Source organism: Fopius arisanus, unplaced genomic scaffold (genome assembly GCF_000806365.1).
Source record: "Fopius arisanus strain USDA-PBARC FA_bdor unplaced genomic scaffold, ASM80636v1 scaffold00016, whole genome shotgun sequence".
NCBI classification, from domain to species: domain Eukaryota; kingdom Metazoa; phylum Arthropoda; class Insecta; order Hymenoptera; family Braconidae; genus Fopius; species Fopius arisanus.
This window is the reverse complement of record NW_011887755.1, coordinates 88373-100752: the sequence shown is the minus strand read 5'-3', so window position 1 is coordinate 100752 and position 12380 is coordinate 88373. Positions and strand designations below refer to the sequence as shown.

The following is a 12380-nucleotide window of genomic DNA, read 5'->3' as shown; positions in this document are numbered from 1 at the left end:
CAATTAGGGGACTGAAGAAAGAAAAACTTCCTATGGTGATCATCACTTGAAATTTGTTATAATCGCCTTAATCAAGTGACGAGTCATTGCATCATTGCTGTAATTGGAGTGGGGATTTTGAAAAGAAATGCAAACCTTTGGGGAATGTAATACATTTTTGGCAAATTGATATTTTTCAAAGAAAAAAAAAACAAATAATACTAACAGAAAATTGCGAAGAAAGTGTTCAAAAGAAGAAAAAGCAAATGTACTTTCCAGTTATTGATATATTTGGATGAAAATTGTTCTCGGGGAAACCAAACAAAATTGTATTAAGAGGCTCTGTATAAAGAATGATGGAATGGTGTACATAAGAAGTCTTATCACGTTAGGACATGACGAATTATTATCATTGAAATCAGAATATACAAGGAGGGACGGACCTAAAAAATGTGGCTACGGAGAATAAGATACCTAAATTTATGTATATCAAAGAAACATATATATTATATACTGATGTCTAATTGATACAATTTGCAAATGAATATTGAATAAACAGAGACAAATGACAAGTTGAAATGAGAGATAAAAAAGTAATGTGTGTTGACAATCGCTCATGTTTTAAAATTCGGAGCGATCGTACAAGAGTCGATAAATGCCTTGAAGGTTGGTGAAAAAAAAATTATCATTTGAACTTTCTATCAATTTACTTCTTGAGTAAAAATGAAGACATACTTGTTTTGAGAAATGAGACAATGCTTCGCCCAAGTTATTTCTGTTGTCGAAAAACATGGGTAAAATAGTATATTTCGTTGTGAACAATATTTTTCTTCACAATGTGCGGGAAAGTGATTTTTTAATCACGCGAAGCGAAGCGGAGTATGTTTGAAAAGTTACTTTCCGGCACAAGGCGATGAAAATATTTTAAAATCTCGTCCTGAATTCATTGAGACTAGATACAAATTGTTAAGAGAATTGCACATTGTTTTTTCATTTGACAACACATCTATAGAAATGAATTAGAATGAAGCATTTTAATTTTATCGCTAGCGATTGAGCAATTAGCCGCACCCACTGATGAATATCTTCCTTGTTCGATATTTAAAAATATTGAGTCTTAATGCAGTAATAAAACATAAGGGCTGTTGATTTTTATTCACCCAATTTTTCTTGTACAGTATAAAATAAAAGGGCGGTATTGAATTAAAAGAAGTATATTGTGAAATGGATTATTATGAAGTTTATTGTAAAAGTGTTTTATTCATATTAAGAATAGGATTGCAAATTAGTGTTCCGTATGCATAACGACAGAAACCATGATGAATATACTATAAATATATTAACGTGCACGTTGGTCAATAATACTCACGTATAGAAGGGAAAAAATAAAAATAAAAGAGCTTGAGAATATTTTTTCAATGCCAACCAAGAGTAATTGATTCCATGTAAAGATATTGATGTAATAAATTCAATGCACAATTACAGGAAAATTTGACTTTAAACTTGTTGATTCTCATTGAAGATTATGGTGCTGTATATTGTGGAATATAATAGAATCTAAGAATGTATTTACAATCGATGGAATTTGCAGGGTCACATTTACAATTTAGCATTTCATGATTGAGTTTATCGTGTATGAGTTTATCTCCCTTTACACGCAATGTCGATGTCATTTTGCGTGCTGAATCTTTTCCATTTCATCAGGGGTGAAACGCAGGACTGTTCCTATTGCATTCAACATGTGGCGTCTGCTGGAGGCGTCGTTGCTCGTTAGAAAATTGACGATTACGTTTTTCAGGTATTCGAGATTGGCACCTTCACGTGATTTATACGCTTCTAATCTGTTATTATTGATGGAAAATCAAAAAATTATTGACAATCATATAGGGAGAGGCTTTTTACATCAATCATTTTCATTGATATTTCCAATTTTGAACTTCCCTTGTTATTCAATTTGAACAAATTGCACATTTTTTTCTCCAAAAAATTATTGTTTAAGCTTTTGTAAAATTCAAAAGTGTACATATAAATTTAACGATTAAAGAGTAAATTAGAGAACTACTTAGTAAGTTATTTGTTGCTTTTACTCATTTTGATTATTCATTCAGTTATTATTTTTTGTTGTTGAAATTTTTTTTAGGCCAATAGATGATAATGGAAATGATAATTACCTAGTAATTTTATTCTCTAATGTTTTGATTTCCTCCGCGTGTCTCTGAGTTATCGTCATCAGGTCTCGCTGATTTTCTCTAAGGGTAGCTTCCAGCTGACTATTCAGCTTTCTTAACCCTGACACTTGAATATCCCTTCTTGCAAGTTCATGAGCATAATGGAGCATCGGTGGACTATCCACTGTCAAAAGCGATGTGACAAAATCAACATTTGTGTGGATTGATTTTTTTTCGTCGTCTCCATGACAATTGCCAGGGAGAGCCTCGTGTTTCATTAATATAGATCGAAATGAAGACTTGAGTGTCGTTATTTCACGATCTTTCTCTTCGAGAAGAGCCAAAGATCTCTCCCTCTGTCGCAGGATTTGATGCTCAAGGGCACCTACTTTAGAGCGAAACTCAGTTTCCTTCTGAGATAATATTCTCTCGAATCTCATTCTCTCCTCCTGAATCTGTTGAATTTGCTGCTCCAATTTGGCATTAATCTCACTTGCCTTATCACTTGCTTCCTTATTCAACATCCGAATTCGCTCTTCCAGATTTTTTGCGTGAGTCCTTGCCAAATATAACTCCGTACTCTTATCTGCTCTTTCATTCTCCACATTTAAATCATTAGCTGATTCCAGTTTAGCTGACATTTGTTGCTTGTAATTCTCAAAATCTTGCTCCAGAATTTCGTAGTTTTCCTTGTAATCAATATCTTTGGAAATATTTCGTAAGTTGAGACTCTGCAGAAAATCTTCAACATTAAACGTGTTATTCTTCTCGTTAGAAATATCCAATAATTTACCGTATAATTCTTTTATCTGCGTCGATATAGTTTCCGGTGTTTCATAAACGTTTCTATGAGAATATTCTTTGACGTTATGTTTCTGTAATTCCAATAATTGATTCTTAAGTTTCTGAATGGCGAGTTGATCCTGCTGTCTCAATCTATCGTACCCTCCAACAGTTTCGGATAATTCAGCAAGCCTAGACTCTAAACTCGCCACTCTCAATTCGTGCGCTCTTTCGAGAATTTTCGCTTGCTGCTCAACAGCGACAGCTCGTTTTTGCTCTTCGTGGATTGCCATTCGATGTTGTTTTTTCATAGCTGTCATCTCAGACTGAAGGGAAACCAGAATCGGGGGAGTCTCTTTCACTGCTGTCTCAGCTTGTTTCAGTTTATTATTTGCAATCTCGAGTTCTGCCTCAAGGATTTTATTTTGAGTTTTGTCCCCAATGTGATTCTTCATCTCTTTAATCTGCTGCTCAAAGGCTTCCTTAGACCGTCGCTCATCCGCTATCACACGTTGCAATTCTTTCATCCTTACCGAGTTGTCAATCTGCTCTTTCTCTCGCTCGTGACACTCCATTATTAATTTATACTTCATATGCTGAAGTTCCGAGTGAGTGTTTTGCTGCGCTCGTCGTAATTTGTCTCTTAACTCTTTGATCACTCGATCACACTAAAAAAATCATGATATTTCATTAGCGATTTATGCAATAAAATAAAAAGAACGACCTTATTCATATAGTTATTATGGTTTCAGCAATTCAATACTGATTTTCTGAAATATATCAACGGAAAACTTACGTCTTCGCGTTCGCTTCGGAGCGCTTTCCGATCAGTCTGAAAATTAGCTTCCATTCTTGATTTTTCTGCAGAGAGTGTTGCCAATGAGTTCATCAGCCTACCTAATTGATTTTTTAATTCTTCCACACTTTCTCCTATTTTTTCGCATTCTTTCGTTTCAATATGATTGGTGTCTGCATGATTGGTGTGTGAAGTTTTTGGAGTTTCTGAAAGATAAGTAAAAATGTAACTTTGAATTTTCCCGCACAAAAAATATGTTGCTCCAGCTGTCATTCTTCAGACTTTTACCTTGATACTCGGTGGAGTATTGTATTTTTTTCTGCCTTTCGGCAGTATTTCCCGTTGTTATTTTATCCATTATATCTTTGGTTACTCGTTTATTATTTATTAATGGGATTAGTTAAAAACTAAAGCTCCAAGTGTCAGGATGCAGAGGTTATTTTTCCTCACTGACATATTGACACTTTTTATGCTTTTTTGAAGCTTCAACGATTTTTTTCACATATACACTCTGCCGCGAGATGAAATTGCATACATAACAATCATTTTTTTTTAATTAAACAGCGCGTTCTTTGTTTAACGTATTTATTAGTAAATTTCCAGGAGACTCTCATATTTTCCTACTTCCGCACATTATGAGAATCATGCTGCGCCAGAGACGTAACTGACGGCAAAAATGTAATTATCAATTACATCGCTTAGCCGGGAAAAAATTCAAAGTGACAAAATTTGGACTCAATGATTTTTTTTTTAGTTCACGAATAAATGAAAGTGCAATTAACATCAGTGTAATTATTCATCAAATAACGTATATGTTTGACAATGGAAGTATTAAGGATATGTTCTATTTATTCTGGAACGAGACCTGGAATTTCTTTAGGGCTAGGTGACTCAATTTCAATAGTTACTGGTCCATCATTTTCAATGCGAACTGTCATCAGTGCCCCGAACTGGCCATCTAAATGAAAAATACAAAAAAAAATTCTACATATGATAATTTAAAAAGATAACAGGTAAGGAATTTCGCGGAAAAAATTTTCTGTCTTACAATTGCGACATATTACGAACGAAAATGATATTAAATAAAATTGATATAGAAAGTAATTTGTTTAAAATTATTTCACCTTTAATCAACTCGGGCTCGTAAGCTTTTCCAAGTTCTCCAATAAAATTTTTGTAAAATGGTTCTGCGTGAGCGGCAGACATTGCTCGATGAAAATCTAGTTTATTCCCTTTCATGACATGGTAGAGAGTGAACTGACTAACGCACAGCACTTCGTATCGCTTATCCATGACACTTGCGGCCCATCTTTTACCTTTTTCATCATCAAATAATTTCAGATTCAGTATTTTCTTCACTCTGCAAATGCAACGAATTCAAGGCACATTAATGAAGCAATTATTACGATTAAAAAATATTACTCGAGATATTATTTCCTAAATGTATAGGTCTTCATTACATGTATTCCATGTCTGCAAGGGTGTCATTAGCTTTTATTCCAACAAGTACACAAAGTCCACGACCAATTTCACTAATTACCAGTCCATCAACTGCAACAAGTGGATAATTATCTTTATTTTTAATATATTCGTTTTTCGATCATTGTCGATTTGGTTTCGTCGATTATTAAGTATGAAAATTAAAAGAAATGCCACGTTCACCAATATCTGATCAACTTGAAATTTTCACAAGTTCTCGGCGAAAAAAAATCCCTTTTAAAATCTCCCTATATTTTATTTATATATTTATTTCAATGTTTTTAAAGAATAAGGAATGAAAAATATGAAACCTTCAAATCAATTGAAAAAAACTTGTTACAGCAGTTCAGATTTTTCAAATACTTGAGTATTCAAGTACATATAATTTTTTAAAACCTTTTTTCCTCATCACTGGTGGAAATTCATGTGTGTAAATGATTAAAAAGACTTTCTTCGAGTTTTCAATTTCCCACGCTCCCAGTTTCTACTTATATATATACATATGCATATAATGTATATACATATGTAACCTACAGATATCCGACATCTCCCTCTTTTCAAATGCACTAGAGAGGAAGCGTTTCTGCGCATGCGCTTCCTTCTTCTTCTTCTAATCAATTAATTTTCTACTTTTTCCTCACAGCATTAAAAAAATAATAAATATTCTTAACAAATAAATCGTAGCAAGTGAGGAAATGCTATTAAAAAGACCGAGAAAAAGTGGGAAAATGTGAATTGGTATGAGTTTGATTATTGGTATAACATTACGAAGAATAAAAATTGAAAAATGGTCGATAAGTCGGAGTCAAGCTAGCGTCTATATAACCTTACAAGGAGACAACTCAAATCTCAAACCTGTGACTGACGCCTGTCTAACCCTTTGAATAATAACCTTCATATTGTCATCAGCAATAATAAATGGATAAAGAATAAATGAAGAACTTGCAACAATTAACAATCGTAACGAAATTGAAGTGAAAGTGAAACTAATTGATTGCTGCGAGAGAGTGGGTATTATGACTATTATGTTTACTGACAAACCAACCAACCAATAGGATTCTAGATGCCATCCGGAAAAAACTCACTTCCCGCGTGTCCACTTCCTACAATGCCATTTGACTTTTCAAAGATTGTTTACAAGCACTCAATACAGAAAATTGTCCCATCCAAATGACCACAATTCCCTCTAAATTCCCTTCAAATCCAGTACAAGTAATCAAAATGGAAGTGAACAATTGCATAAAACTCATAATTTTGCCAATTAATATCGTGTGATTGTAAATAGATGATCCACTTGTTGCATTTAGGTTATGGTGTTTATAAACAAAAGATATTTTGTGAAAAATAGTGTTCTGTATAAGGTGAATGTACATTAATGTGATAAACAGAGGTGTTCATCCGGAATACAGGATTGTGCTGGAATGGAGGCTCCAGGTTTGAGTCTCTTTCAGGGTTCCGACAGTATACATATTAAGGCTGGGGGGCAGCGACAAGAGGAGGAGGAAGAGCAGGAAGATCTCAGAAGACGTGGTGAGGAGCTCCAAGATATACTGACCAATGCCTTCGATGAGGATTACGAGGAGGACGACGATGCTAGCTCGATTAACAGCAGTCACAATTATACGGATGCATCTCGATGCCTAGACCACAGCGTAATAGACAAGAGTTACATGCATGAGAGGGAGGAAAAAGGGTCAACGGTCTCACAATATCAGAATGATTTTGGTATCTATGGACAACGTGATACGAGCTCCTTCCCCACAAGTGACACTGATAAGGGGCCCACTGTCTCCGATATGCAGAGAGAATTTGGTGTTTATGGTCGACTATCAACGCCTCGCAATAATAATATGGATAATAAATCCTCAAACTCAATTGCAGAGAGTCCTTATGAGCTTCCTAGGCCTCCTAGTTTGACAAATCCAGCCTCCTATCCTCATGATCTCAGGGCGCAAATCAATGATGGCTATACATTGCTGGAGAATTATCCCTATAATTATCAAACACCCTCCAATCATTACGATGGAGTCAAACAAAATTATCAGAATAATGGGTATATCGGTACCTATGAGAATAATATAGCTCAAAAAGAGTCTCGGAATTACAGTGATGGTGGTAATGATAACGAATCTGAGCATCACAATCACTGTTATAAAACCGGTCCCAATGGTTGCGCTATTAATGACAGTAATGCGTACAAAATCGCTGAATACAATAGTAAGGAGCAGCTTGAGGTTTTGTACTCAGTGAGAATGAAAGAGATTCAACAACTGACTGAAGAGCTTCAGCAATTACACGCAGAAAAGGAAGAGGAAAAGAATCAACTGATAAGAAAGTTGGCATTGGCTCAAGCTGAAACTGAACGATCAAACTTGTCGAGAAATCAAGCACAAAATTCGTTGGTTGATGCCAAAGCTGAGATCGTCGAGTTGCAGAGTCAAGTGGCTGCTTTCAAGGAAAAAATTGCAGTGATGGAGAAGACGAATCAGAATATGTCTGAGGATTTGTCGGTGGCAAAAAGCTCCGTAGTAGAGTTGCAGCAAAAGATTAACGTTTTGGAGAGGGTACAGACACTTCAAGCTAATGACAAGACGCATGAGAAATTTCTCAAACAAGCGCAAGAGAAACATTGTGTGGAAATGAGAAACATGCAAACACAGATCGATCTGCTTACTGATAAATTGAATGCCAAGGTATTGAATAGGTCGACTTAATATTTATTTATAGGGTTCTTGATATTTCAATTTACGTACAAATCAATGAATTTAAATATTATTATTACAAGCTGCATAAAGTGAGCTCTCGCCCACACGGAAATTGGGCAAGTTGTTACGATTATGTGGAGGAAATCAATGAAACTTAATGTTTTTTATACTTCTAGGAGTCATCCTACGTTGCGTTGGAACACAAATTAGCTGATGTACGAAGAGCTCACGAAACACTTGTGGTGGAGAAGGGTGATAATATGAATCGCTTGGCCGAGGCTCTTGAACTGAGCCAAACTCAATGCAGAAATCTCATGGCTTCGAATAACGTTCAGGAGAATATACAACTTCAGAGTAAAGTAAAATTACTGTCGCAAGAAAAAGAGGAGTTGCAAACAATGATTCAGGAGTTGCAGGTAAAATTTTATTTTTGTCAATAAAAAAAAATGTCTCTTCATATACATATATAAGAGCTAAATTCGTCAAATATTTTTCACAGCACAAATTAGAAGTAGCTAAAGCCGATGTTTACCACTATGACTCAATGTTAGCTGCCACAATGGAAGAAGGATCTGATTCAATTCGTCAACTGAAACTTGGTGAATATCACAACAAATCTCGAGCAAACGATGACATAACGAATAAATTACAAAGTGAACTCCAGCGTTGCATAGCCGGACAGGCGGTTAAACGAAAAGAAATTACACGTCTTGAGAGTGGTTTAGCCCAGAAGGAAAAAGAGTTGGAGAAAGCCCAAACACTCGCCGAAACGTGTCAACAAGAGGCAGCACGTTATGCGAAACGAGTCAATGAGCTGGAACAGGAATTAAAATCATTATTAACAGAGCACACAGCCAAAGCAAACTCTCAAATTAATCGATTATCAGAACATCTAACTGAAATGAAAAATATGAATGAGAGCCTCCGACGGGAAAAACAAAGTTTAGAAGAAAAATTAGAGGAAACCTTAGCGCATCAGGAGGAGACATTGCAAAAGCTTCATCAAGATACTCTTCACCAACGTGAAAAGCAAATGGTCGAAGAATACAACAAGGAGTACTTAGAGATTCATGATAAAGCTGTTGAAAGGGTTCGCCAAGAGGCCCAGGACGAAATACTCCAATTGACTGTTCAATTAGAGCAAACTCAAAAAGAACTTAACCGAGTGAAAGAAATGTACATAGATGTATGTGGCACTAAAGAGAAATTGATCAACGATCACCGGTGCGAAATTCAAGAATTAAAAGCAACGTATGCCAAGTTTGACACGGAACAATCGGAATTGGAGAGAATAAAGCGAGAATTCGACACACAAACCAAAATAACTTTACGGTTAACACATGAATGTGAAGCCCACAAAAACAAGATAATAGACTTAGAAAAAGATTTGAGTAACGAGAAAAAATATCGCGTGGAATATCGCAAGAAGATAGACGCCGAAATAGAGAGAGCAAAGGACGAGGCCCTGGCGGAATTGAGGAATTCTCATCCAGATCACCAAATAAGTGTTCTTTTCCCTGATCACTGTAAAGAGCATTCAGAGAAAATTGCCGAGCTTGAGGAGGACTGCAAACGTCTGGAGTTGAAGTTGTCCAGCGCAATTGAGGAGCAAAAAAAAATTCTTGACCTTCAGAGTGAATTAGACGACAAAAAAATAAAAATTGCACAAATGGAAATAGTTCAAGAGACTATCAAACAGAAATACGAAGCACTTAAAAACGAAAAACAAGATTTATTAATAAAACTATCGCAATCCGAACAGGAATTGTTAAACTCGCGGACCAATAAGATAGATGATTCTAAACCGCAGGATTATTCGTTGAAGATTCAGGTAGAAAATGAGGCGTTGAGTGAAAAATGTGACAGTTTATTGAGAGACAAAATGGAGTACAAGAAACGATTATCTGAAATGCAGATACAGCTTAATGATAGCTTAAAGAAAATGATGCAATTGGAGACCAATATCAGTCGATCAGACGATAGACTATCAAATACTCGAAATGATGTAGAGAAGGAATTGAGTCAGTATAAAGATTTTGTTAAGCAATTGACAGAACAATTAAATAATAGCTGTGACGGTAGAAAGAAGGAAATGTACCTGGATGCAAAAGTAAAGCAACTGGAGCTGGAGCTTCAGGAAAAAGATGCCCAATTAGAGAGATTGAAGGATTTAGATAAGATTAAGGTTGAAAGAGATCAACTTGTTACACAACTGAAAGTTCAGGAAAAGCAATTCGAACAGTATATTAAGAATCAAAGGCAAGAGGTAGCTGAATTTAATCTCTCTCGTCGAAATGTGCAAGATGGAGTCGAGCTTGAAAAGTTGCGAGAAATGTCAATTAAAGAGAAGGAGACAAAAGCTGAAGAGTTAAAAATTATTGAAGACCAGCATCGGGAGAAACAGAAGCACATTGAAGAGAAATATAAATTAATTTTAATGGAATTGAATAAACGGTATGAAGAGAAGGCAAAAGCATTGGAGGCTGCGAAAGAGGCAATAATGGCTGAGAAGGTGAGGCTGCATAATTCTTTCAAAGAGCAGAAGCAATTTGTTGAACAGATGATTGAGGCGAAACTCGAAGGATATAGGCAAGAGCTTGTAGCAAGGAAATTGAAAATCGAGGAATTGCAAACGGAATTGAGAAAAAAGGAGATGGATATGGAAGAGGAAAAAAATTACATGGCTCAGATGATGTCTCAGTGGGCTGCTGAGATGGAAGGGATTAGGAAAAAGGAGAAGAACATGCAGGAACAAATTGATAGGCTACAAGGGGTTGAGAAAAATTTGAAGGAAGAAATTAGTGGTTTACAGGCGAAGGAGAAGAAGCTTAAAGGAACCTTGGAAATTCTGAGACATAAGTACCAGATTGCGAAATCTACTGCTCAAAATTACAGGGTAATTGTCACATATTTAATTAATTAGGGAAGAATAATATGAACTAGTTAATGCGTCTGTTCTTTATGGACGGATTTTTGAATCTCAGAGTTAACCGTTCATTTACAATCACTTAACTTCCATTATATATTTTATAATATATATTGATATATTTTCTTTCTCAGGAATATGCGGCTAAAGAAAAAGAATTTTATTCTCTCGAATGCAAACGCATTGATGAGGGATACAAAGAGGCCATAAGTCGAGTACAACAAAATTATTATGATATTCTTGAGACACAGGAGAGAGAGGCGAAGAAGAAAATTGAACAAGTAGAAAAAGATTACGAAGGGCAAGTGCAGAAATTGCGACAAAAAAGGAAGTACAAAGAAAAATGTTGAAGTACGTATTGACTAATATTTTCATTCATATATTTAAAAAAAAAATCCACTTAGTTTGCAATATAGCTTTTATAAGCTCATTCAGATATGAAATTAATAGAGGCTGGTTTTATTATGTGGTAATTTTAGCAAGAGGAAATGCACTTTATTGTACAACACATTTTTAGTTTTAAAGTGACCAATAATGTTCATGGAAATATTCGCGTCATGTTGAGAATTTTATTATTTTTAATGTTAGTTTGAATTTCCGAATAATTAAATTCTAGATATCAGAGAATAGTTTATTATCATAAAACGTAGGATTAAGATGTCGATTTGAGATGAACTCACAGGACACACGTTTCACGTCAAGCCTTAAATGAGTTGGACATTTAATTAGATAAATTCTTCGGTTATGCGGTCGAAAAACAATAAGTCTATCTAATTTTACAATTATATATTCTATTGATTAATGTATGTAGCACCCACAATGCTTGCCAAATTACTACCTTTCATACACAGAATTCCTTCAGTATTGTTCTGAAAGGTCAATAATCTGAGAGCAGTGCCCAGGTTCTTTTCCTCGCTTTCGACATTTAATAATGTTCATAATTAAACAGTACGAATTTTCTTCAAATAAGAACGATATGATGATCCAAGCTGACATTCCTAAACGTAATAAGTTCAATATAACTTCTTCATTAATTGTACAAGCATCTAACAATTGCTTAACACCAGCATGAGATATCAAGAGACTTCACTTGTAATTACGACAATTATTCATAGAAAGACAGTAATAATGATTTTTGTCCCGAAGACATTCAGTACTAAAATAATTTCATAATAAAATGGTCATCAGATTTTTAATATCAGTTGTACAGCATGGAATCATCAGATCAATTCTTCAGTTTTTTTGTACAGGATTGGAGTACAATGTGCAAGTTTAAGCAGCCATATATTAGAAAATATCATAATATATTAGAAGCAGGACTGATAGAGTATGATAATAACAGCATAAGGCTTTTCTTTGTAGAGAACCAAAAGTTGAGGGAAATTATTAAAAGTAGTGATGGTTCAATTTATTTAAAAATTCAATGAGGTAAGTTTTCTGTGTACTTTGATACCTTCAGACATAATAATTTTTTCATTAATCTTGTTTATGTAATTCAAGCTCTCTCATAACTGTATAAAATAATTGGTTCGTACAATCTATAT

General features: G+C 34.9%; 3 protein-coding genes across 6 annotated transcripts; 1 reads left to right on the top strand and 2 right to left on the bottom strand.

Annotated features, from left to right (window-relative positions):
- Positions 1 to 791: 791 nt before the first annotated feature.
- On the bottom strand, positions 792 to 4100 carry GCC88 (GRIP and coiled-coil domain containing 88 kDa). The gene is made up of 4 exons (XM_011299999.1): positions 4015 to 4100; positions 3727 to 3932; positions 2151 to 3598; positions 792 to 1820 (listed from the first exon to the last, which is right to left on the bottom strand). Exons 1-4 carry the CDS (start codon positions 4082 to 4084, stop codon positions 1649 to 1651), a joined length of 1896 nt encoding a protein of 631 aa, XP_011298301.1. The 5' UTR covers positions 4085 to 4100; the 3' UTR covers positions 792 to 1648.
- Dtd (D-aminoacyl-tRNA deacylase) lies at positions 4096 to 6829 on the bottom strand. Of its 4 annotated transcripts, none has more exons than XM_011300002.1 (4): positions 6761 to 6829; positions 5187 to 5277; positions 4851 to 5086; positions 4096 to 4684 (listed from the first exon to the last, which is right to left on the bottom strand). In XM_011300002.1, exons 2-4 carry the CDS (start codon positions 5195 to 5197, stop codon positions 4575 to 4577), a joined length of 357 nt encoding a protein of 118 aa, XP_011298304.1. In that variant the 5' UTR covers positions 5198 to 5277; positions 6761 to 6829; the 3' UTR covers positions 4096 to 4574. The 4 variants fall into 4 exon arrangements, with proteins under 4 accessions (XP_011298304.1, XP_011298302.1, XP_011298303.1 ...); XM_011300000.1 differs by lacking the exon at positions 6761 to 6829 and adding an exon at positions 6061 to 6246; XM_011300001.1 differs by lacking the exon at positions 6761 to 6829 and adding an exon at positions 5602 to 5704.
- LOC105263658 (golgin subfamily B member 1-like) lies at positions 6384 to 12377 on the top strand. Its single transcript, XM_011300004.1, has 4 exons — positions 6384 to 7898; positions 8087 to 8326; positions 8410 to 10806; positions 10971 to 12377. The coding sequence occupies exons 1-4, from the start codon at positions 6627 to 6629 to the stop codon at positions 11184 to 11186; spliced, it is 4125 nt and encodes a 1374-aa protein (XP_011298306.1). The 5' UTR covers positions 6384 to 6626; the 3' UTR covers positions 11187 to 12377.
- The last annotated feature ends 3 nt before the right edge of the window (positions 12378 to 12380 follow it).